Source organism: Bombina bombina, chromosome 4 (assembly GCF_027579735.1).
Source record: "Bombina bombina isolate aBomBom1 chromosome 4, aBomBom1.pri, whole genome shotgun sequence".
In the NCBI taxonomy this organism is placed as follows: Eukaryota; Metazoa; Chordata; class Amphibia; order Anura; family Bombinatoridae; genus Bombina; species Bombina bombina.
This window is the reverse complement of record NC_069502.1, coordinates 225,212,518-225,240,068: the sequence shown is the minus strand read 5'-3', so window position 1 is coordinate 225,240,068 and position 27,551 is coordinate 225,212,518. Positions and strand designations below refer to the sequence as shown.

General features: G+C 40.2%; 1 protein-coding gene across 2 annotated transcripts in view; it reads right to left on the bottom strand.

Annotated features, from left to right (window-relative positions):
• The window catches only part of RYK (receptor like tyrosine kinase), a 677,262-nt gene that overhangs the window by 131,932 nt on the left and 517,779 nt on the right, over positions 1-27,551 (bottom strand). For both annotated transcript variants that reach the window (XM_053709793.1, XM_053709795.1), the window contains exon 11: positions 15,977-16,109. In XM_053709793.1, the coding sequence (XP_053565768.1) occupies positions 15,977-16,109 (133 nt within the window). The remainder of the gene's footprint in view (positions 1-15,976; positions 16,110-27,551) is intronic.

Here is a 27,551-nt window from a genome sequence, read left to right as displayed (position 1 = left end):
GTCCCTTTAATGAACTAGCAGATAAACCCTTTTCTAAACCTTCTTGTAGAAAAGACAATATCCTAGGAATCCTAACCTTACTCCAAGAGTAACCTTTGGATTCACACCAATATAGGTATTTACGCCATATTTTATGGTAAATCTTTCTGGTAACAGGCTTCCTAGCCTGTATTAAGGTGTCAATAACTGACTCAGAAAATCCACGTCTTGATAAAATCAAACGTTCAATTTCCAAGCAGTCAGCTTCAGAGAAGTTAGATTTTGATGTTTGAAAGGACCCTGTATCAGGAGGTCCTGTTTCAGAGGTAGAGACCAAGGTGGACAGGATGACATGTCCACCAGGTCTGCATACCAAGTCCTGCGTGGCCATGCAGGTGCTATCAGAATCACTGATGCTCTCTCCTGTTTGATTCTGGCAATCAATCGAGGAAGCATCGGGAAGGGTGGAAACACATAAGCCATCCTGAAGTCCCAAGGTGCCGTCAGGGCATCTATTAGGACTGCTCCTGGATCCCTGGATCTGGACCCGTACCGAGGAAGCTTGGCGTTCTGTCGAGACGCCATGAGATCTATCTCTGGTTTGCCCCAACGTCGAAGTATTTGGGCAAAGACCTCCGGATGAAGTTCCCATTCCCCCGGATGAAAAGTCTGACGACTTAAGAAATCCGCCTCCCAGTTCTCCACTCCCGGGATGTGGATTGCTGACAGGTGGCAAGAGTGAGACTCTGCCCAGCGAATTATCTTTGATACTTCCATCATTGCTAGGGAGCTTCTTGTCCCTCCCTGATGGTTGATGTAAGCTACAGTCGTGATGTTGTCCGACTGAAACCTGATGAACCCCCGAGTTGTCAACTGGGGCCAAGCCAGGAGGGCATTGAGAACTGCTCTCAATTCCAGAATGTTTATTGGCAGGAGACTCTCCTCCTGACTCCATTGTCCCTGAGCCTTCAGAGAATTCCAGACGGCACCCCAACCTACAAGGCTGGCGTCTGTTGTTACAATTGTCCAGTCTGGTCTGCTGAATGGCATCCCCCTGGACAGATGTGGCCGAGAAAGCCACCATAGAAGAGAATTTCTGGTCTCTTGATCCAGATTCAGAGAAGGGGACAAGTCTGAGTAATCCCCATTCCACTGACTTAGCATGCACAATTGCAGTGGTCTGAGGTGTAAGCGAGCAAATGGCACTATGTCCATTGCCGCTACCATTAAGCCGATTACCTCCATGCATTGAGCCACCGATGGATGTTGAATGGAATGAAGGTTGCGGCAAGCACTTTGAAGTCTTGTTAACCTGTCCTCTGTCAGGTAAATCTTCATTTCTACAGAATCTATAAGAGTCCCCAGGAAGGGAACTCTTGTGAGTGGAACGAGTGAACTTTTCTTTTCGTTCACCTTCCATCCATGTGACCTTAGAAATGCCAGTACTAACTCTGTATGAGACTTGGCAGTTTGAAAGCTTGAAGCTTGTATCAGAATGTCGTTTAGGTACGGAGCTACCGAAATTCCCCGCGGTCTTAGTACCGCCAGAAGAGCACCTAGAACCTTTGTGAAGATTCTTGGAGCTGTAGCCAATCCGAATGGAAGAGCTACAAACTGGTAATGCCTGTCTAGAAAGGCAAACCTTAGATACCGGTAATGATCTTTGTGAATCGGTATGTGAAGGTAAGCGTCTTTTAAGTCCACTGTGGTCATGTACTGACCTTCTTGGATCATGGGTAAAATTGTCCGGATAGTCTCCATTTTGAATGATGGAACTCTTAGGAATTTGTTTAGGATCTTTAAATCCAGGATTGGTCTGAAAGTTCCCTCTTTTTTGGGAACTACAAACAGATTTGAGTAAAACCCTTGTCCCTGTTCCGACCGTGGAACTGGATGGATTACTCCCATTAACAATAGTTCTTGTATGCAGCGTAGAAACGCTTCTTTCTTTGTTTGGTTTGTCGACAACCTTGACAGATGAAATCTCTCTCTTGGAGGAGAGTGTTTGAAGTCCAGAAGGTATCCCTGAGATATTATCTCTAGCGCCCAGGGATCCTGGACATCTCTTGCCCAAGCCTGGGCGAAGAGAGAAAGTCTGCCCCCTACTAGATCCGATCCCGGATCGGGGGCCCTCAATTCATGCTGTTTTAGTGGCAGCTGCAGGCTTCCTGGCCTGCTTGCCCTTATTCCAGGACTGGTTAGGTCTCCAGCCTTGTCTGTAGCGAGCACCAGATCCTTCTTGTTTTGGAGTAGTGGAAGTTGATGCTGCTCCTGCTTTGAAATTCCGAAAGGAACGAAAATTAGACTGTCTAGCCTTAGGTTTGGCTTTGTCTTGAGGTAGGGCGTGTCCCTTACCTCCTGTAATGTCAGCGATAATTTCTTTCAAACCAGGCCCAAATAAGGTCTGTCCCTTGAAAGGTATATTAAGTAATTTGGACTTAGAAGTTACATCAGCTGACCAGGATTTTAGCCACAGTGCTCTGCGCGCTTGAATGGCGAATCCGGAATTCTTAGCCGTAAGTTTAATTAAATGTACTACGGCTTCCGAAATGAAAGAATTAGATAGCTTAAGTACTCTAAGCCTGTCTGAAATGTCGTCCAGCGTAGCTGAACTAAGATTCTCTTCTAGAGACTCAATCCAGAATGCCGCTGCAGCCGTGATCGGCGCAATGCATGCAAGGGGTTGCAATATAAAACCTTGTTGAACAAACATTTTCTTAAGGTAACCCTCTAATTTTTTATCCATTGGATCTGAAAAGGCACAGCTATCCTCTACCGGGATAGTGGTACGTTAGCTAAAGTAGAAACTGCTCCCTCCACCTTAGGGACCGTTTGCCATAAATCCCGTGTGGTGGTGTCTATTGGAAACATCTTTCTAAATATCGGAGGGGGTGAGAACGGCACACCGGGTCTATCCCACTCCTTAGTAATAATTTCAGTTAGTCTTTTAGGTATAGGAAAAACGTCAGTACAGCAAAATATTTATCCAACCTACACATTTTCTCAGGTATTGCAACTGTGTTACAATCATTCAGGGCCGCTAACACCTCCCCTAGTAAAACACGGAGGTTTTCCAGCTTAAATTTAAAATTTGAAATATCTGAATCCAATCTGTTTGGATCAGAACCGTCAGCCGCAGAATGAAGCTCTCCGTCCTCATGTTCTGCAAGTTGTGACGCAGTATCTGACATGGCCCTAACATTATCAGCGCACTCTGTTCTCACCCCAGAGTGATCACGCTTGCCCCTTAGTTCTGGTAATTTAGCCAAAACCTCAGTCATAACAGTAGCCATATCTTGTAATGTTATTTGTAATGGCCGCCCAGATGTACTTGGCGTCGCCATATCGCGCACGTCCTGAGCGGGAGATGCAGGTACTGTCACGTGAGGCGAGTTAGTCGGCATAACTCTCCCCTCGTTGTTTGGTGAAATTTGTTCAATTTGTACAGATTGACTTTTATTTAATGTAGCATCAATACAGTTAGTACATAAATTTCTATTGGGCTCCACCTTGGCGTTAGTACAAATAGTACAGGTCTCATCTTCTGAATCAGACATGTTTAACAAACTAGCAACTAAACTTGCAATTTGGAAAACAGAATTTATGTTTACCTGATAAATTACTTTCTCCAACGGTGTGTCCGGTCCACGGCGTCATCCTTACTTGTGGGATATTCTCTTCCCCAACAGGAAATGGCAAAGAGCCCAGCAAAGCTGGTCACATGATCCCTCCTAGGCTCCGCCTACCCCAGTCATTCGACCGACGTTAAGGAGGAATATTTGCATAGGAGAAACCATATGGTACCGTGGTGACTGTAGTTAAAGAAAATAAATTATCAGACCTGATTAAAAAAACCAGGGCGGGCCGTGGACCGGACACACCGTTGGAGAAAGTAATTTATCAGGTAAACATAAATTCTGTTTTCTCCAACATAGGTGTGTCCGGTCCACGGCGTCATCCTTACTTGTGGGAACCAATACCAAAGCTTTAGGACACGGATGAAGGGAGGGAGCAAATCAGGTCACCTAAATGGAAGGCACCACGGCTTGCAAAACCTTTCTCCCAAAAATAGCCTCAGAAGAAGCAAAAGTATCAAACTTGTAAAATTTGGTAAAAGTGTGCAGTGAAGACCAAGTCGCTGCCCTACATATCTGATCAACAGAAGCCTTGTTCTTGAAGGCCCATGTGGAAGCCACAGCCCTAGTGGAATGAGCCGTGATTCTTTCGGGAGGCTGCCGTCCGGCAGTCTCGTAAGCCAATCTGATGATGCTTTTAATCCAAAAAGAGAGAGAGGTAGAAGTTGCTTTTTGACCTCTCCTTATACCGGAATAAACAACAAACAAGGAAGATGTTTGTCTAAAATCCTTTGTAGCATCTAAATAGAATTTTAGAGCGCGAACAACATCCAAATTGTGCAACAAACGTTCCTTCTTTGAAACTGGTTTCGGACACAGAGAAGGTACGATAATCTCCTGGTTAATGTTTTTGTTAGAAACAACTTTTGGAAGAAAACCAGGTTTAGTACGTAAAACCACCTTATCTGCATGGAACACCAGATAAGGAGGAGAACACTGCAGAGCAGATAATTCCGAAACTCTTCTAGCAGAAGAAATTGCAACTTTCCAAGATAATAACTTAATATCAACGGAATGTAAGGGTTCAAACGGAACCCCCTGAAGAACTGAAAGAACTAAGTTGAGACTCCAAGGAGGAGTCAAAGGTTTGTAAACAGGCTTAATTCTAACCAGAGCCTGAACAAAGGCTTGAACATCTGGCACAGCTGCCAGCTTTTTGTGAAGTAACACAGACAAGGCAGAAATCTGTCCCTTCAGGGAACTAGCAGATAATCCTTTTTCCAATCCTTCTTGAAGGAAGGATAGAATCTTAGGAATCTTAACCTTGTCCCAAGGGAATCCTTTAGATTCACACCAACAGATATATTTTTTCCAAATTTTGTGGTAAATCTTTCTAGTTACAGGCTTTCTGGCCTGAACAAGAGTATCGATAACAGAATCTGAGAACCCTCGCTTCGATAAGATCAAGCGTTCAATCTCCAAGCAGTCAGCTGGAGTGAAACCAGATTCGGATGTTCGAACGGACCCTGAACAAGAAGGTCTCGTCTCAAAGGTAGCTTCCAAGGTGGAGCCGATGACATATTCACCAGATCTGCATACCAAGTCCTGCGTGGCCACGCAGGAGCTATCAAGATCACCGACGCCCTCTCCTGATTGATCCTGGCTACCAGCCTGGGGATGAGAGGAAACGGCGGGAACACATAAGCTAGTTTGAAGGTCCAAGGTGCTACTAGTGCATCCACTAGAGCCGCCTTGGGATCCCTGGATCTGGACCCGTAGCAAGGAACTTTGAAGTTCTGACGAGAGGCCATCAGATCCATGTCTGGAATGCCCCACAGCTGAGTGACTTGGGCAAAGATTTCCGGATGGAGTTCCCACTCCCCCGGATGCAATGTCTGACGACTCAGAAAATCCGCTTCCCAATTTTCTCTAAAACAGTGCCTGCCGATATTATTATATCAAAATACCCAGAATAAATGATTCCTCAAGGCTAAATATGTGTTAATAATGAATCGATTTAGCCCAGAACAAGTCTACAGTCTTAATAAGCCCTTGTGAAGCCCTTATTTACGATCGTAATAAACATGGCTTACCGGATCCCATAGGGAAAATGACAGTTTTGTAAAACAAAATGCAACTTAGCAAAGGCTTGTACCCAGTAGCAAGAAATAACTAACCCTGAGGCATAAAAAAGTTAAAGAATAAACGTTTTTTATCACAGTCAACTACAATCTTACAGCTCTGTTAGATTACTTCCCTCAAATTAGCTTTGAAGATCCCTGGGTTCTGTAGAGATAAACCGGAACATGCAGGAAAAAACAATGAGCTTTTGACTGAAATTTTTGATGCGTAGTAAAAGCGCCAAAAAAGGTCCCACCCCCTCACACACAGAGAGATTAAAAACTGTCATAATTAGATCAACTGCCAAGTGGAAAAATAGTGCCCAAAACATTTTATTCACCCAGTACCTCAGAAAATGAAAACGATTTTACATTCCTGCAAAAACGTTTAACATAATTAAGAGTTATTAAAAAGCCTGTTGCATTGCTATTAGGCTAAAGTCTTATATACACAGTGTAATTCCAGTGAAGTACCATTCCCCAGAATACTAAAATGTAAATTATACATACATGATATAATGTCGGTATGGCAGGATTTTCTCAGCAATTCCATTGTTAGAAAATAAAAACTGCTACATACCTCTTTGCAGAATAAACTGCCCGCTGTCCCCTGATCTGAAGTTTACCTCTCCTCAGATGGCCGAGAAACAGCAATATGATCTTAACAACTCCGGCTAAAATCATAGTAAAAAACTCTGGTAGATTCTTCTTCAAACTCTACCAGAGAAGGAATAACACACTCCGGTGCTATTAAAAAATAACAAACTTTTGATTGAAGAAATAAACTAAATAAAATCACCATAGTCCTCTCACACATCCTATCTAGTCGTTGGGTGCAAGAGAATGACTGGGGGGGACGTAGAGGGGAGGGGCTATATGCAACTCTGCTGGGTGAATCCTCTTGCACTTCCTGTTGGGGAGGAGTAATATCCCAGAAGTAATGATGACCCGTGGACTGATCACACTTAACAGAAGAAATCAGAAACTCTTGTTGCAGAAGAGATAGTCAAAAGAAACAACACTTTCCAAGAAAGTAGATAATCTTTAAAGAAAATATAGGCTCAAAAGAAAAGAGCCTGCAAAATCTTTAAACCAAATAAGACTCCAAAAAGGAGAAATTAATAAATGAACAGGCTTGATAGCAACCAAAGCCTGAACAAAACAGTGAATATCAAGAAGTTAAAATTTACAGACAAACTTATCCAAACCATCCTGAAAAACTGCAAAATCCTAGGAATTCTAAAAGAATACCAAGAGACTTTCTGAGAAGAACACTATAAAATATAGGTTTTCCAAACCTTATAATACATGTTCCTTGAAATAGACTTATAAAGCCTGCAACATAGCGATAAAAACCGAGTCAGAGAAACCTCTATGACTCAACACTAATCAATTTCCATACCCCAAAATTAGTAATTTGAGATCCTGATGGAAAAAAACAAGAGGGCTAGCCAAAGAGAAAGCGGCCAAGGATGGCAACTGGACATCCGAACAAGATTCACATACCAAACCCTATGAGGCCATGCTGAAGCTATCAGAAACACATGAAACTGTTCCAATATGATCTTGGTTAAGAAAACAAGAGACAAACATGGGAACATTTGATGGGTTCCTGATGTGTGCAAATTCTATGACATATAGCAGCCAAGAAAAGGTGTATATATAGAAAGAGAATACTTAAAGGGACACTGTACCCAAAAATTTTCTTTCGTGATTCAGATTGAGCATGCAATTTTCAGCAACTTTCTAATTTACTCCTATTATCAATTTTTCTTCGTTCTCTTGCTATCATTATTTGAAAAAGAAGGCATCTAAGCCTTTTTTTGGTTTCAGTACTCTGGACAGCACTTTTTTATTCGTGGATGAATTTATCTACTAATCAGCAAGGAAAACCCAGGTTGTTCACCAAAAATGGGCCGGCATCTAAACTTACATTCTTGCATTTCAATTAAAGATACCAAGAGAATGAAGACAATTTGATAAAAGGAGTAAATTAGAAAGTTGCTTAAAATTTCATGCTCAATCTGAATCACGAAATAATTTTTTTGGGTACAGTGTCCCTTTAAAGATACGTGCACACAAAAGCTCTTATGAGCCTACCTAGTTTTACTCTTCAATAAAAGATACCAAGAGAACGTTTAATTTTGACTTTACTGTCCTTTTAATTTGAACAACATTTTGCAGTAAGATGTTAAAAATGTAAGCAACTTGCTTAGACTGAATATAGCATAAGAGTACAGGTGGCCCTCGCTTTACAACGGTTCAATTTACACCGTTTCAGAATAAAAAACTTTTTTTCAGTCATGTGACTGCTATTGAAAAGCATTGAGAAGCAGTGCATTTATTAAATAGCCAGTAGGTGGAGCTGTCCGCTTGTGTTGCAGCAAAGCCAAGCAAGCTGAATTTAATCAGTTTAACCAGACCTGAGCTATCGAGCAGATTTCAAAGGAACAAGATCTTCCTGTCTATAAATCAGTCCAGATTGGAATGCATAGAAAGAACTCTTTGCAGAAAAATGCAAGTGAAGTATGTGTTGTGTTATTATTTTATTAGGTTTATAATGTTTAGCAAATGTTTTTGTTCATTTAACTTGGTTTAATTATATATTCTGTGTTGTGTGATTATTTTATCAGGTTTAAAATGCTGTTTAGCATTTAAAGTCTTCATTTCAAAGCTTTAAAAATAATGTATTAGGTGTTACTTATGACAATTTTGAGAGGGGCCTGGTTTTCCCAAAATTAAATGAACTTAGATTTTTTAACCCCTTAACGACCAAGGACGTACGCCACACGTCCTCAAAAAAAAATACAGTTAATGACCGAGGACGTGTGGCGTACGTCCTTGGTCTGGAAAGCAGCTGCTTTCCGGTTATAGCAGTGATGCCACGATATGGAGGCATCCTGCAATAACCCCCCTTGGCCATCCGATGCAGAGAGAGCCACTCTGTGGCCCTCTCTGCACCGGACATCGATGGCCGGTATCGTTGGTGGGTGGGAGCTTATGTGGGAGGCGGGTGGACGGCCATCGATGCTCTGTATGGAGTGGAGGGGGCGGGACCCACGGGGGCGCGTGCACGGGGCGGGAGCGGGTGGGAACCGCTACACTACAGAAAAACATAAAGTTAAAAGTAAATAAACTTAGAAAGTTTAAATATTAAAAATATAATCTAAGGGATCTGGAAGGGGTTGGGGGTTGGTCTTGGTGGGGGGAGGAAAGCTACACTACAGAAAAGGGCTTTTTTTTTTTTTTTTTTAAAAAGGCACATTTTTTGGCGCCCATTAAGGCAGAGGGGAAGGGTTAGAGAGCTGTTAGGTGGGGGATCAGTGAGGATGGGGTCTAAGGGGGGATCATACACATCTGCATATGTAAATATGCTTTTTTTTTTTTAAAAAAAAAAAAAAAAAAAAAGGTCCAAATACCTTTTATTTTAGTACTGGCAGAGTTTCTGCCAGTACTTAAGATGGCGGGGACAATTGTGGGGTGGGGGAGGGAAGAGAGCTGTTTGGGAGGGATCAGGGGGTCTGATGTTTCAGGTGGGAGGCTGAGCTCTACACTAAAGATAAAATTAACCCTGCAAGCTCCCTACAAGCTACATAATTAACCCCTTCACTGCTAGCCATAATACACGTGTGATGCGCAGCGGCATTTAGAGGCCTTCTAATTACCAAAAAGCAATGCCAAAGCCATATATGTCTGCTATTTCTGAACAAAGGGGATCCCAGAGAAGCATTTACAACCATTTGTGCCATAATTGCACAAGCTGTTTGTAAATAATTTCAGTGAGAAACCTAAAATTGAGAAAAATTTTACTTTTTTTTTTAATTTGATCGCATTTGGCGGTGAAATGGTGGCATAAAATATACCAAAATTGGCCTAGATCAATACTTGGGGTTGTCTACTACACTACACTTAAAGCTAAAACTATCCCAAAAAGCTCCCTACATGCTCCCTAATTAACCCCTTCACTGCTGGGCATAATACACGTGTGGTGCGCAGTGGCATTTAGCGGCCTTCTAATTACCAAAAAGCAACGCCAAAGTCATATATGTCTGCTATTTCTGAACAAAGGGGATCCCAGAGAAGAATTTACAACCATTTATGCCATAATTGCACAAGCTGTTTGTAAATAATTTAAGTTAGAAACCAAAAGTTTGTGAAAAAATTTGTGAAAAGTGAACGATTTTTTGTATTTGATTGCATTTGGCGGTGAAATGGTGGCATGAAATATACCAAAATGGGCCTAGATCAATACTTTGGGTTGTCTACTAAAAAAAAATATATACATGTCAATGGATATTCAGAGATTCCTGAAAGATATCAGTGTTCTAATGTAACTAGCGCTAATTTTGAAAAGAAATGGTTTGGAAATAGCAAAGTGCTACTTGTATTTATGGCCCTATAGTTTACAAAAAAAGCAAAGAACATGTAAACATTGGGTATTTCTAAAATCAGGACAAAATTTAGAAACTATTTAGCATGGGTGTTTTTTTGTGGTTGTAGATGTGTAACAGATTTTGGGGGTCAGTTAGAAAAAGTGTGTTTTTTTCCATTTTTTCCTCATATTTTATAATTTTTTTTATAGTAAATTATAAGATATGATGAAAATAATGGTATCTTTAGAAAGTCCATTTAAAAACGGTATATAATATGTGTGGGTACAGTAAACGAGTAAGAGGAAAATTACAGCTAAACACAAACACTGCTGAAATGTAAAAATAGCCTTGGTCCCAAACGGACAGAAAATGGAAAAGTGCTGTGGTCATTAAGGGGTTAAAGGACAAACTAGATGTACACACAGATTTTAATTTGCTGTGAAAATGAACAGTAACGGCAATCAAAAAGATTCTAATTTTGTCTCCCTTCTTCAAAAATACAAGGGGGCAATGTGTATATTTACAGATATGAAATAGTATATAATTATAAATGTTATTGTATACACTTATTTTCTCCCCACTGGAGTACATAGTAGCGGGCCTTGGATTTTAATATTCAACAGCTTAAAAATAATAACTATTATTACAATGCATCTACTTTGGAATGATAAAAGGCTGAGATGACCCTGCCAGCAAATGAACCAGCAATACCAGGTAGGTACAAGTACTGCAGCCAGACAATTAACTCTTCAGAGTAGGCATGTTCTCCTCCTCTGTTAGTTTACTCTGTCAAGACGAATTGCATTTTAGTGTACTAATTGCAATCTATGTATTGTACACAGGTTTCACATGTTGAAACTTTACAAATAGGCAAACACAAGTTTGTGATGATCAGAACAGGTTGCTATTTGGGCATATAAAAACTTAAAATTATGCTTACCTGATAATTTTCTTTTCTTCAGATGGAAAGAGTCCACAGCTGAATTCATTACTTTGGGAAATAAGGACCTGGCCACCAGGAGGCGGCAAAAAACCTAGCCAAAGGCTTAAATACTCATCCACTTCCCTCATCCCCCAGTCATTCTGCCGAGGAACAAGGAACAGTAGAGGGTGAAAAGGTGCCAGAAGAATAAAAAATAGACGCCCCACAGAAAAATTACGGGTGGGGAGCTGTGGACTCTTTCCATCTGAAGAAAAGAAAATGATCAGGTAAGCATAATTTAAGTTTTTCTTCATAAATGGAAAGAGTCCACAGCTGCATTCATTACTTTTGGGAAAACAATACCCAAGCTATAGAGGACACTGAATGCAAAAACGGGAGAGTTAATAGGCGGCCCATTCTTAGGGCACCAGGCCTGAAAAAAAACACAACCCAACCAAACCCGCTTCGTCTGAGCCGGGCAAAAGAACTAGAAGGAAAAGGCCCCAAGGACACTGACCCACAGATAGTCCGAAAGCCTAACTAGAGACCGCAAGCAGACTCGCTGAGCCAACACTCCTCCAGGAAAACTGTCACTCAGCAGTCGGTCACCCTACTAGTATAGTACCAAAATCCCCAAAAGGGAGAGGACAAGGGTAAGCCAAAGGGATACCCAAAGGTACAGCCAAATCCATAAAGGAAGAAAAAAAAACATTCAAGGAGGGACAAGTCCAAAGAGACCCGAATGATCCTGAGAACAAGGCGAGACAACGCCCAACACACAAGGAGCAACCGGGCATCATCAAGGAGAATAAACATCTCCCAAACATCAGTGAAACAGCACCGAAAAAGACAGCTGAAGACAAAGTCCTCAAAACGTCAGAACTCAGAGACTGAGCAAACAGAAAATTACAAGCAGCCAACTCAGAAAATAAACATCCAAGTCCAGTAACCCGCTGCCATCTGTAGGAAGACACAGAGAAAACACTATCAGTAAGGGAGAAGTGGCCGAACAAAATAGCAGACTGCCCATTCAAAGACAGAGATTGCCCAACCTCCAAGACAGAGGAAACTCTCCAGGCAATCCAGGCCGCCAAGCCTACCCACAGATCTCAAAGGGGGAGAGGCACAGAACCTCTAAAAAAGGAAGGTCCACTGTCAACCCCAAGACCTGAAGATGAACAACAGATCTCAACTCCTACACCTAGCCGGACCAGCCCAAGCAACGGCAGATCTGAAAGTAAGGGAACCGAAAGGAACCCCAAGACCGGCCCCCAAAAGAGCGGAAGAATGGATACAGCCACTCCAACCTAAAGAAAAACGAGCAGACTTTAGACCCAAGGAGATCTAGCAAGGCCACCGACTAAGTCTCAATGCGGAGCCATGAGTTTCCCAGATGGAAAGGAACAACTCAAAGAGCAGACCAATCCCAGAACCAGATAGATATCTGTTCCAACCTGCTGAACACAGGAGAGGCCCCTAAAAAGGGAACCACACCTCCGTGAGGAGGACAACGAGCCCCCTGAAGAGGAGAGCGTCGATAAACACCTGCCCACACAGGACACAGGAAGTCGTAGGAAGAACCGAGAGGACGCAAGGCCACGTAACTGACAAACACAGAAGAACCCCTTAAAACACATCGTGCTAGCACACATAACAGGCGCTAAGTGACAGCTGAGCAACTGAAAACCTTCCATTTACTAGGCAGGAAAGCCCACCATCAGGTTACGTTAGTTGGCTGTCCCAAGGGAACCGTATCGCCTGGCACAAGACAAGGCCCAAGGAGCCCCGGCTCTCATAAATCTGGCCAAGTTGTAAAACAGAACAGCCAGAACAAGGGCTAAGCCCAAGTACCCCAGAAACTAGAACCCCCAAGCCAGTCCTATGATCATAAGGTCCGCTACTATCTCACGGCAGGATCCACAAAGAGAAAACGCTGAGTAAAACCCTCGACAACCGGAAAATCAGGAGAAGAAGCCCGGGTCCCACAAATGTTTAGATTAAACAATCTTCCAGGCACATAAATCCCTCGTCTGATATAAAAAAACAGACCTCCCAGGGAAAAAAAAAACAGAATAACCCAGATAACAAGAGCAAGAAGCCCTTGCAAGTCCTATCCAAAAGGGAAGAGACCACCCCTTGCAGGAGCCCAACACTCCAAAGAACCATGGCCATAAAAGGACAATAGAGCTAACAGGAGTCCAAGCATCATTAACATGATAGAGCTTGAAAAGGGCGGCTAATCCTTCTAAGGAACACAAGGTGCTGCTCATTTTATCAACCTCGAAAGGAGGAAAGGCTGAGTAGACCTCGCCGGGGATCGAACTAGCAAACCTCGCTCAGAGTAGCCACGAGCTCCAGACACAGGGGGAACAATGAGGACAAGTCACCCGAACAGAGCAACATCAAGCCTCCACAACACCTCTGATTCGAAGTCAGAGGACAGTAAAACATGGGTTTGGATGCCACCTGGATGACAATACCTGAACCATATAAATGGAAAACCACTAGGACCCTCTTCTATCCCAAGAAAGAGATGCAGAGCACTCCCAACATCGGGAAAGTACCCTTAACCGGAGCCCAAAAGGACCCCCCTGACTAATGTCCTGAAAAAGGAACAACCACTCCCGAAGGGAATCCAGTCGCCCGATGACGACCCATCCCAAGGAGAAACGGACAATCCAAGAGGTCTCAATGAAGAAGAGAAACACTAAAAGAACAAGTCCATAAGGGATAGTTTCCTAAAGCAACACCGCCGGAAAAGGCGCTAAACCCTCTAATCTTACCACCACGAGGGAAGGAAACTCTAGTTTGAGGGTATCGGAAACAGAGTGACGCAGCAAAATTCACTGACCCCCTCACCAGAGAAACCGCTAATTAGGACTGAAACAATCCCGAGAGCCGCACAGACAAGCAAGTCCTCTTGATAATGCTTAGCTGAAACTAGTAAAACAAATAATGTTAAGAGCACTCAGCACCCTAACCTGACCAGCAAGGTATAATAGGCGCAACGTGTCTAAATAAGCCACAAGACAGAAGATCTGAACTCAAGCAGGAGTAGCCTGATACCAAGGTCATAACTGCCAAGCTGGCTAAATACGCCCTCAGAGAGGGAGGAAGAGAAACAGACAAACATGGGACTAACGTGTCCCGAACATTTTCCATAGAAGCAACAGCGAGTATTGATCCCAGAGATTTTTCCCGCAGGAAACATAGTATGAAAAAGAAACTAAAATTTATCCTAACCGGATAAAATAACAGGCAATCCGAGGGTTAACACCCAAGAAGAACAGAAAGATCCGCAGGACCAGCCTAACCGAAAGCCTATTCGTCCACAAAAACTGGGAAGGATCTTGATAACAAGACATAAAGGAGATTACTTAATCTCCCCATGTCTAGCGAGGTGAGCCATTCGAAGGAGACTGATGAGTTAAGTAAGACACAAAGGCGAGCCGCCTGTAACAAAAAGCACAACACTCAGGAACAGTTACACCCGCAGGGAACTTGCACATGGCCTCCAGTGGCTGAGATACCTGGGGCAATGGGGCACAAGCACAATCACAAATAAACATCTGGACTTTGTAGATGCGCAAGCGCCAAAAGTATGTAAAAGCGAAAACGTGCCACAACCTCCGGGGGGGAACAATCCATCTTTCAAAGGAGGAAAGCACATAACCTGGGTTACCCGCATGTGTAGTAGTAGGGAGCGGTAGGGAATTCTTCTCCCCGGAGGACAGGGCCCCCCGAGGCAGATGGCTCAGCAGTCCCTTGAATCCCCGAGCCCGAGGAACAAGGCGCTCTAGGACGGCCTAAAGAACATAACTGACTGACCTGAGTCAATGGGGTCAATTCACATTCTTCACAGGATGAAGAATCTGAATCAGAAAGTTGAACAATCTCAACATCAGCATCCTCCATAACTGGATAAAGGATACCAACAAAAAAATGGACTATGTATAAAACAATTTAAATGGCACCTGACACCCACAATGGCTGGGGCACTCACCACCTCCTATGAACCAGACACCAGCGGACTAGAATTCTCTGTCGCCACACAGTCAGGAATGCGGAAATGGGAGAGCAAAACGTACACACGTCCGGTCACAAGGTGAACCGTATAGTCAAAAAAAAAAAAGTGCCCAACCGTAAGGTTGTGTCACTTTGAAAGACAGTTATGTTCCAAAAGCCACGAGCCCAGTTAACACTACACATAAGAAGATTGAATCACATAAACATGATTAAAAAAAACCCTGTTCAATAATACCCCTGTTCAATAATCCCCCTGTTCAATAATCCCCCTCAGGAGATATTAACCCTTGATTCCAAGATACTAAAGGAGTTTCACTGAGACCCTGTATTTTTCATGCGAGTTTGCAGGAACAAATGAGTTACAGTACATTCATGAAGAAGTAAAATTAAACGATCTTACTGGAATCTACGCCGTGGAACAGTTACACGGCCCTTCAAGTGTGGCGAATAGTAGCCTCGCCTCTGCCATTGACTTGAGAGAAGAAAAAAGGCAGTGAAGCGAAGTTCGACAACGCTGATTGCTTGTAGAGTTGTTAAAATTGAGTTGGGATGGTCTCGCAGAAAGACTCTTCCTGCATCTCCGGACTCTAACTTCCATCGAAGCCCTCACTGAGAGACTGACAGGATTACTTAAAACTCCTGTCCCATGTCGAAGAGTACTACCCTCCATAAGAGACGAAAACAAACTTCTGACACTTCTCTGCCAACCTCCTGGGACGAAAGGCAAAGAATGACTGGGGGATGAGGCTAGTGGGTGAAGTATTTAAGCCTTTAGTTGGGGTGTCTTTGCCTCCTTCTGGTGGCCAGGTTCTTATTTCCTAAAAGTAATGAATGCAGCTGTGGACTCTTTCCATTTATTAAGAAAATATTTAACTCATCAGCAAACATATGAATGTGCAAGTAAATAAATCCCCTAACTTTTGAAGGATCTTCAGAAGTAAGTTATTAGTTATGTTAGAAGAGGTTTTAACCCTTCTTTACCTGAGGATTATTGGCTTCCACTAACTTGCACTGTCGCAGAAACAGCTTCAGGTTGCCCCAGTTCATAAAAGGCAGAAGGACCATTGGTTTCTCACCATCTTCTATACAGACATGACTGATAGGGAGAAGGTTCCTAAAAAAAGAAGGGAAATTGATAACATGAGAGCGCAAAAAAACCTCAAGAAAAACAAACAAAAAAAAAAAAAACACCACCAGTAGAAACAAAAAATGCCTTATGACAGTAGACAAACTCCTAGCACAATGGTCAACAAATTTGTTCAAAATCTGTAAGCCAGCCCATAAATGTAGGAGTCAGAAACTTATCTAATTATATATATATAAAACATATTTTGAAGAACAATGTCCTTTTGTTAGCACAATAAAAAGCTTTGCAAAAAAGGAATAATTCAATTCAGGTATACTCTGTTGAAGAGTCCTTGCCCCTGGTCCTTTTTTTTTTTGTGGCTAATCAACTGCTATGTAGTATGCTGAAGGCTACAGTAAATTTTACCATACTTAAAAGGGACATGAAACGGAAAAAAATCCTTTTGTGATTTAGACTGAACATTTTTTAACATTTGCTTTATTCTTATGGTATTTCTTGTTATATAGATAACTAGGTAGGTGTTTGAAACCCTTAATGGCAGAAGATAGCGCTGCAATCTAGTGCTAATGCATATGGATAACATTCTTGCAAAACTGCTGCCATATAGCACTACAGACACGTGCACACTACTAAGAAGATCGAAGAAAATTTGATATTATAATTAAATTATAAAGTTGTTTAAAAATGAATGCTTTCTCTGAATCATGAAAAAAAATTGGGGTTTGTGTTTTTTTGTTTTTCCATGATCCAGATAGAGAATACAATTTTAAGAAAGTTTCCAATTTAATTCTATTATCAAATTTACTTAATTTTTTTGCAGCCTTCGTTGGAAAGCAGAATGCTCAGGAGTGTACTTGTGTTTAAAGCACTATATGGCAGCAGTGTTGCAAAAATAAAGTCAATTTGATATGAAAAGTAAACTGGAAATGGTCATAAAATGAGTTGCTCTCTCTGTGAGAGAGTGGAGCAAGCACACATTTCAGAAGTATTTTAAAACAAGAGCATGCTAAATAAATAATATAATTATATAGAAATAATATATTTACCTTAAAGGGACACTGTACCCAAAATTTTTCTTTTGTAATTCAGAAAGAACATGCAATTTTAAGCAACTTTCTAATTTACTCCTATTATCAATTTTCTTCGTTCTCTTGCTATCTTTATTTGAAAAAGAAGGCATCTAAGCTTGTTTTGGGTTCAGTACTCTGGACAGCACTTTTTTTTTATTGGCGAATGAATTTATCCACCAATCAGCAAGGACAACCCAGGTTGTTCACCAAAAATGGGCCGGCATCTAAACTTACATTTTTGCATTTCAAATAAAGATACCAAGAGAATGAAGAAAATTTGATAAAAGGAGTAAATTAGAAAGTTGCTTAAAATGTCATGCTCAATCTGAATTACGAAAGAAAAAATTTGGTTACAGTGTCCCTTTAAGTAAACCTAGTTACATTGAAATAAAAACATAATGTATGTAAGAATTTACCTGATAAATTCATTTCTTTCATATTGGCAAGAGTCCATGAGCTAGTGACGTATGGGATATACATTCCTACCAGGAGGGGCAAAGTTTCCCAAACCTCAAAATACCTATAAATACACCCCCCACCACACCCACAATTCAGTTTAACAAATAGCCAAGAAGTGGGGAGATAAGAAAGGAGCGAAAGCATCAACAAGGAATTGGAATAATTGTGCTTTAATCATAACCACCACAAAATGGGTGGGCCTCATGGACTCTAGCCAATATGAAAGAAATGAATTTATCAGGTAAGTTCTTACATAAATTATGTTTTCTTTCATGTAATTGGCAAGAGTCCATGAGCTAGTGACGTATGGGATAGCAAATACCCAAGATGTGGAACTCCACGCAAGAGTCACTAGAGAGGGAGGGATAAAAATAAAAACAGCCAATTCCGCTGAAAAAAGAATCCACAACCCAAATCAAAAAGTTTTAATCTTATAATGAAAAAAACTGAAATTATAAGCAGAAGAATCAAAATGAAACAGCTGCCTGAAGTAATTTTCTACCAAAAACTGCTTCTGAAGAAAAGAAAACATCAAAATGGTAGAAAATTTAGTAAAAGTATGCAAAGAAGACCAAGTTGCTGCTTTGCAAATCTGATCAACATAAGCTTCATTCTTAAAAGCCCAGGAAGTAGAAACTGCCCTAGTAAAATGAGCCGTAATCCTCTGAGGCGGGGATTTACCCGACTCCAAATAAGCATGATGAATCAAAAGCTTTAACCAAGACGCCAAAGAAATGGCAGAAGCCTTCTGACCTTTCCTAGAACCAGAAAAGATAAATAGACTAGAAGTCTTTCTGAAATCTTTAGTAGCTTCAACATAATATTTCAAGGCTCTTACCACATCCAAAGAATGTAAAGATCTTTCCAAAGAATTCTTAGGATTAGGACACAAAGAAGGGACAACAATTTCTCTACTAATGTTGTTGGAATTCACAACTTTAGGTAAAAATTTAAATGAAGTCCGCAAAACCGCCTTATCCTGATGAAAAATCAGAAAAGGAGACTCAAAAGAAAGAGCAGATAATTCAGAAACTCTTCTAGCAGCAGAGATGGCCAAAAGGAACAATACTTTCCAAGAAAGTAATTTAATGTCCAGAGAATGCAAACGCTGAAACGGAGGAGCCTGTAAAACCCTCAAAACCAAATTAAGACTCCAGGGAGGAGAAATTGGCTTAATGACAGGCTTGATACGAACCAAAGCCTGTACAAAACAATGAATATCAGGAAGATTAGCAATTTTTCTGTGAAACAGAACAGAAAGAGCCGAGATTTGTCCTTTCAAGGAACTTGCAGACAAACCCTTATCCAAACAATCCTGAAGAAACTGTAAAATTCTAGGAATTCTAAAAGAATGCCAAGCGAATTTATGAGAAGAACACCATGAAATGTAAGTCTTCCAAACTCGGTAATAAATCTTTCTAGACACAGATTTGCGAGCCTGCAACATAGTATTAATCACAGAGTCATAGAAACCTCTATGACTAAGCACTAAGCGTTCAATCTCCATACCTTCAAATTTAATGATTTGAGATCCTGATGGAAAAATGGACCTTGAAATAGAAGGTCTGGCCTTAAAGGGACAGTCTAGTATAAATTAAACTTTCATTATTCAGATAGGACTTTTAATTTTAATCAACTTTCCAATTTACTTTTATCATCAAATTTGCTTTTTTCTCTTGGTATTCTTAGTTTAAACTAAACATAGGTAGGCTCATATGCTAATTTCTAAGCCTTTGAGGGCTGCCTCTTAGCACATGCTTTTTAAATCTCTTTTCAACACAAAGAGACAGAAAGTACACGTGGGCTATATAGATAACACTGTGATCAGGCACAGGGGGTTATTTAAGATCTAGCACAAAATAATGCTAAATTTAAGTCAATAGATAATAAACAGTCACAGTCATGTGATCAGGGGGCTGGAAGAAGGTTCCGAGATACAAGGTAATCACAGAGGTAAAAAGTATATTAACATAACTGTGTTGGTTATGTAAAACTGGGGAATGGGTAATAAAGGGATTATCTATCTTTTAAAACAATAACAATTCTATGGTACTGTCCCTTTAACGGAAGTGGCCAGGGTTGGCAACTGGACATCCGAACAAGATCCGCATACCAAAACCTGTGTGGCCATGCTGGAGCCACCAGCAGTACAAATGAATGCTCCATTATGATTTTTGAAATCACTCTTGGAAGAAGAACTAGAGGCGGAAAGACATAAGCAGTTTGATAATTCCAAGGAAGTGACAACGCATCCACTGCTTCCGCCTGAGGATCCCTGGACCTGGACAGATACCTGGGAAGTTTCCTGTTTAGATGAGAAGCCATCAGATCTATTTCTGGAAGCCCCCACATCTGAACACATCTGGGTGAAGAGACCATTCTCCCGGATGTAAAGTTTGGCGACTGAGATAATCTGCTTCCCAATTGTCTATACCTGGGATATGGACCGCAGAGATTAGACAGGAGCTGGATTCCGCCAATGCAAGTATCCGAGATACTTCTTTCATAGCTTGAGGACTGTGAGTCCCACCTTGATGATTGACATACGCCACGGTTGTGATATTGTCTGTCTGAAAACAAATAAACGGTTCTCTCTTCAGAAGAGGCCAAAACTGAAGAGCTCTGAGAATCGCACGGAGTTCCAAAATATTGATTGGTAATCTCGCCTCTTGACATTTCCAAAACCCCTGCGCTGTCAGAGATCCCCAGACAGCTGCCCAACCTGGAAGACTTGCATCTGTTGTAATCACAGTCCAGGTAGGACAAACAAAAGAGGCCCCCTGAACTAAACTATGGTGATCTAACCACAAAGTCAGAGATAGTCGATTATTGGGATTTAAGGATATTAATTGTGATATCTTTGTATAATCCCTGCACCATTGGCTCAGCATACAAAGCTGAAGAGGTCTCATGTGAAAACGAGCAAAGGGGATCGCATCCGATGCTGCAGTCATGAGACCTAAAACCTCCATGCACATAACTACTGAAGGGAATGACAGACTGAAGATTCCGACAAGCTGAAACCAATTTCAGACGTCTTCTGTCTGTTAGAGACAAAGTCATGGATACTGAATCTATTTGGAATCCTAAAAAGGTTACCCTTGTCTGAGGAATCAAGGAACTTTTTGGTAAATTGATCCTCCAACCATGTCTTTGAAGAATCAACACTAGTTGATTCGTGTGAGATTCAGCAGAATGTAAAGACTGAGCCAGTACCAATATATCGTCCAAATAAGGAAACAGCAATACCCCGCTCTCTGATTACAGAGAGTAGGGCACCGAAAACCTTTGAAAAGATCCTTGGAGCTGTTGCTAGGCCAAAAGGAAGAGCAACAAATTGGTAATGCTTGTCTAGAAAAGAGAATCTCAGGAACTTATAGTGATCTGGATGAATCGGAATATGAAGATATGCATCCTGTAAGTCTATTGTGGACATATAATGCCCTTGCTGAACAAAAGGCAGAATAGTCCTTACAGTCACCATTTTGAATGTTGGTATTCTTACATAACGATTCAAAATTTTTAGATCCAGAACTGGTCTGAAAGAATTCTCTTTCTTTGGAACAATGAACAGATTTGAATAAAACCCCAGACCCCGTTTCGGAAAGGGAACAGGCACAATTACCCCGGATAACTCCATGTCTGAAACACACTTCAGGAAAGCCTGAGCCTTTACTGGGTTCACTGGAATGCGTGAGAGAAAGAAACTTCTCATAGGCGGTCTTACCTTGAAACCTATTCTGTACCCTTGAATGTTCTGGATCCAATGATTTTGGATTGAATTGATCCAAACATCTTTGAAAAATCTTAGTCTGCCCCCTACCAGCTGCGATGGAATGAGGGCCGCACCTTCATGCAGACTTGGGGGGTGATTTTGATTTTTTAAAAGGCTTGGATTTATTCCAGACTGGAGTAGGCTTCCAATTGGAAACCGTTCCTTTAGGGGAAGGGTCAGGTTTCTGTTCCTTATTCTGACGAAAGGAACAAAAACGGTTAGCAGCCCTAAATTTACCCTTAGATTTTTTTATCCTGAGGCAAAAAGGCTCCCTTCCCCCCAGTGACAGTTGAAATAATAGAATCCAACTGAGAACCAAATAATTTATTACCTTGGAAAGAAAGAGATAGCAACGTTGACTTAGAAGTCATATCCGCATTCCAAGATTTAAGCCATAAAGCTCTTCTAGCTAAAATAGCTAAAGACATATACCTGACATCAATTCTAATGATATAAAAAATGGCATCACAAATGAAATAATTAGCATGTTGAATTAGCTTAACAATGCTATACACATTAGGATCTGGTACTTGTTGTGCTAAAGTTTCCAACCAAAAAGTTGAAGCTGCAGCAACATCAGCCAAAGAAATAGCAGGCCTAAGAAGATGACCTGAACATAAATAAGCCTTCCTTAGATAAGATTCAAGCTTCCTAGCTAAAGGATCTTTAAAAGAAGTACTATATGCCGTAGGAATAGTAGTACGCTTTGCAAGAGTAGAGATAGCCCCATCAACTTTGGGGATCTTTTCCCAAAACGCCAATCTATCAGTCAGCAAAGGGTACAGTTTCTTAAACCTTGAAGAAGGAGTAAATGAAGTACCCAGACTATTCCATTCCCTAGAAATTACATTTGAAATAGCATCAGGAACTGGAAAAACCTCTGGAATAACTACATGATGTTTAAAAACCGAATTTAAACGTTTACTGGTTTTAATATCAAGAGGAATAGTCTCCTCCATATCTAATGCAATCAACACCAATATGAAGTTTTGTCAGTGTCAATATCTGAGGCAGAATCTTCTGAACCAGATAGATCCTCATCAGAGATAGATATATCAGAATGCTGTCGGTCATTTAAAAATTCATCGAATTTATGAGAAGTTTTAAAAGACCTTTTACGTTTATTAGAAGGTGGTATAACAGACAGGGCCTTCTGAATAGAATTAGAAACAAATTCTCTCACATTAACAGGAATATCCTGAACATTAGATGTTGAAGGAACAACAACAGGTAATGGATTACTATTAATGGAAATATTGTCTGCTTTCCCAAATGTTTAAACACTTGAAAGTGATGCAGCATAGCTGTAAAAAGTTGACTAGAAAATATCTCCTGAACATCTCTATGTAAAAAAGAAAGATATTTTACCTCAAAAGTTCCTCAGTAGCCACATCCCATTGTAAAGGATTTCTAAGCAGCATTTTAGTATGTCTGTCCTGGGACAGCTTAGGGGATGAGCCTCATGCACTCTCATATTATTTCCCTATTCAGCTTACTATGAAATCCCATGAGAGTTAAGTCAAATCTCATGAGATCACAGTAAAAGAGTTCATGACCTCAGCACTGCTGATGCTGTTTGGCCGCTTTTCATTTTTTAATTTTTTATTTTTTTTACCTGCAGCTGGGAGTAGCGGAGTATAACTTTTTACACAGAACTTACTCTGCTGAGCTGAGGAGATTGTGAGGTAAAATATCTTGCTTTTTTACATAGAGATGCTCAGGTGATATTTTCCTATCAGCTTTTTACAGTTATACTGCATCAGTTTCAAGTGATTTAGCATATGAGTATTATGTCCCTTTAAGCATTACTAATTTAAGGTATATTACTGCAAAACATATAGTTTAAGTAGAGGATGATCCATAAATGATTAAATTACTGTTCCACTGGAAATAGACGTAACTTTAAAATTTGCCAGAAAAAAAAAACACACTACTAATTTGGAGTTTAGACTAAGTGCTATTGCATTGTCTTTTTATCATTACTGTATTTAATGGTTCTTTAAATGTCAAATGATTCAAAATCGTGTAACCTCTCAATAATTGCATTATTTCCAAGTTGACAAGTAGAATATTTCTTCTTATAAAGAATTTAAAAATCAAATACTAAAATGACCTGTGAACACCAGAACACTCAATTTTGGACCCAGAATGATAGAAAAGGATCGGTAACCAACTAAAAATCAGTTGAAACAGTAATCAGGAGGTATAAACGAGCCAAAGTACCACTAACCAGAGCTGCAGTAGCGTTGTCCTAAAATTACGCCACAGACAGTACAAACGGGAAAGTGCTTGAGATTTGGCTCAAGGGTTATCAATGGAAAACAGGCTCTCTGTGACAGCTCAGACAGTGCGAAGGACACAAAATCACAAAAGAGATTCAAAAGAAGAAAAAAGTGAAAACCATGAGCTGGCCATTGTTCCTACTGTGGGGCCGGTATTTTTAATATATTTAATCTAAACTGTTATTTACATAAGAGCAAATACCATACTGTTCAAATAATGCAATTACTGCAAGGTGATACAATTTTGAATCATTTGACAGTGATATATTGCACAGGGATGTACTTCTGTTGTATACTGGGTTACTAAGAAGTTCAAATCCACATCAGAGGTTTTTTTCTGAGAAATTTTAAAGATCGTTTAATTTCTCTGCCCACTGTATCATGTGACAGCCATCAGCCAATTACAGACTCATATGTATACACTGAACTCATGCTCAGTAGAAGCTGGTGACTCAAAAAAGTATTCCTACAAAAGACTGAGTATAAATTGATAATGGAAGTAAATTGGAAAGTTTTTTTAAATTACATGGTCTATCTGAATCATGAACGTTTAATTACGACTTTAGTGTCCCTTTAAAACTTTCCTTTTCCATGTCAGCATATAGTGGTAGGCTCAATGGGAGCATGCATGTGCACTATATGTATAGCATTGCTGCATACACAGCTGCCATATAGTACTCAGGGCATAAGCAAGCTCCACAGCCTACCTCAGTATTCTAACATAGAAGGGAGCTAGGTTTCCCAAAAAGAATACTAAGAGAAATAGCCAACGTTGATAATAGAAGTAAAAAATTTTGTTTGTTTGTTTAACTGTACACCCGCTCTAATTATGAAAATGTAATTTTGACTTCTAAATGACTAACTGTGACAAAATTAAAATGAATCAAATATTGTGGGTGTGCGCGCACATCAAACATTTTGTTCATAATTAAATAAAACCCACAGATAAGTGGTCTGGTTTCTGCACAGTACCTAAGGTACACAACAAATATTATATATATATTTTTTTGTGGACAAAAATGATCCCCTATCAGGTATTTTATAAAAAAAAACAACACTATAAATCAAACAGTGCAATAAATTCATGGGTCTCTCCATTTTCTTATGTGAAATAAAGCAATATTTTACCCTTGTGAACAATTGCCTATGTATGCTGCAAGTACATGTATGTGTACATTATTGCACATTATAAAGTACAGAAAATTCTGTTTTTACCTTGGTGAAATAATGATACAAAAGTACACAGGGCAAACAGAACAGGGCTACCTAATGTAATACACACTTCTGTTTAAACCCTCCGGTCTTATGGTCTTGACAAAGGCTCTATCCTGGAAGTTATTTAAGCCTGGAACAGGAAGCATTTCTTCATATAAATAAGGATGCATTCCAGTTAGAGAACAGTGCAGTGCTGTTTGTGGCTAGGCTTGTCTTGGCATGTGCATTTCTGCTCTGTGACGTTCTTAAAACCAGGCATAAAGAAAGTATGAACTGGGATTGGAATTTATATATACACGCTGAGATCATTTAGCAACCTACAACCAAAATTTCTTAAAAGCTATATAAGTATGAGAGTTTAAGCTAAACATCAGCTTTAATGAGCATTTTGTTAAATCAGAATATAATTTAAAAATGTATAGCACACATTGTTGAGTAATCGTTGAATCTAAGTAGTACCTCACTGAATCCAAAAGATTTTTAGTGGCTAAATCAAAGTTGTTCAGCTTCAGGGTTCCCCTCTAAGGCCAGTTTTGTGTGCGGCCCAGTAGTGAAACAGTTAATTATGTAACCATACCCTGCAAATAGCAAACACTGCACAATGTTGACTGCAAGGTATGGTTCTCTTGTTAACCGTTTCACTGCTGGGCTGCACACAAAACTGGCCTTAGAAGGAAGACTGTCAGAGCTTATATACATCATTTCATTATGTTAAAGTAGTACAATTACATGTGTAAAACATGAAATTGTACTGGAACTCTCTTCCCTGCATATAACAGACTGACTTTCATATTGCAATTTCACTCGTTCATGTTAACTACAGATATACCAGGCACTTTGCACTGTCTGCAAGGATTCTCTCAACTGAATTCCTTATGGGCCGGCACTATAATGGGTCCCAATGCAGCATTCGGCCACAGCAGCACAAAGGGATATAGAGGATTGATCACATTAAGACCTTTTATTATTGATAATCATAAAATGGCCTTTCTTAAATAAATATGCTCTCAATGGCATGATGAACACTGCATACCTAAAGCCATAAGGTGGTATAGTAATAAAGATTTACAAAAAAAAAAGGATTTGTGATACTTTAACAAATAACCAGGGATTGCGCAGACAAATCACATCAAAAGTAAACACACATATTAGATATGATAGTACATTTATACAATTGGAAAAAAATAAAAATGGAAAGTGCCTTATCATTGATATTTAAAAAATTTGTGAAGGTCGCGTACCTGGGAAACCAAGGTTGTAAACCAGTATATAGCACTACTATAACTTTACTATAAAGACAAGTTTGGAGCTGCAACAACTAATCTAGAATAATCATCGGTTATGAAAATAGTTGTCAACTAATCTCATTATCGATTAGTTGGCCTGCAATTAGTTGGTTTGCACACAGCACCAGCTGCTTCACTCCATAGAACTCCTGCCCGTGGTATTGTGTTTAATGGTTATTTCCTTAGCCTAAAGGACGTCTACAGACGTTAACTTTTCACTTTTTCAGAACAGTATAAGTTTACAACTAATCCCGATTTATATACAACCCAGAAATAATAGTCATCATTTGGATTGTTTATAATAAATCAGGTAATTTGGGACTATGCTTTGTATGATATAGTGCCAAGCTTGTTATTCAGACCTAGCCCTAGACTGATGGGAGTTATTTGAATTGATGTGCATTATTATCTGCACAATTATTAGCCGATTGCTTGTTATATTTTATTTATAAAATATTTTAACAGGAAGGATACATTGAGATTTCTCTTGTTTTAAAGTATGTCCAGGGTCCACAAAACATTGCATTGATACAATAGGGTACAATAAAATACAAAAACAATAATACACAATATATGCAAAATTTAATATAGAACAGGTAGGAAATATATAATCAACCATGACAGGTACATTCTGTTTTGAGATATGTAGAGAGGGATCTCTTAAAGGATTTTAGGCTTGGGGAAGGTTTGAAAGTGTGAGGGAGGTCGTTCGATAATTCTGTTGCTCTGTAGGAAAAGAAGGATCGAGCTCCTTTCTTTTTGTATTGAGGCAAGCTAAATAATGTGCTAGTACTGGATCGGAGGTTATAGGAGGTGGGAATAGCCGGGGAAAGCATTCTGCTCAGGTAGGGTGGGAGCTTCCCAGAAAGGCTCTTAAAGACAAGGCTGGAAAGATGGATGGAGCGTCTGGATTCCAGTGACAGCCAGTTTAGTTCTTTTAGCATGTCACAATGGTGGGTCCTGTTATTGTAGTACAAAGCGGCAGAACGAGTTATACAATGTATTACGTTTATTAAGGTGAGCTTGCGGTGCAGGTGCATATACTACATCCCAATAATCCATGATTGGCATCAGCATTTGCTGTACAATCTTTTCCTTTACTGTAGCACTGAGGCAGGATTTGTTTCTGTACAGGGCACCTAGTTTTGGATAAAGTTTAGATGCAAGTTTTTCTATGTGGAGGCCAAAAGATAGATTGGGCTCTAACATACCCAAGTATTTGAAAGAGTGGACTATGGTCAGTGTGCAATTTGATTTTGTTTTGATGCATAGATGGGAATTTTGTAGTTTGAGTAATTTAGGTCCCATTCCAAAGATCATTGTGACAGTTTTGTCAGTGTTTAGGAAAAGTTTGTTTTTTGAGATCCACTTTCTACTTCTGA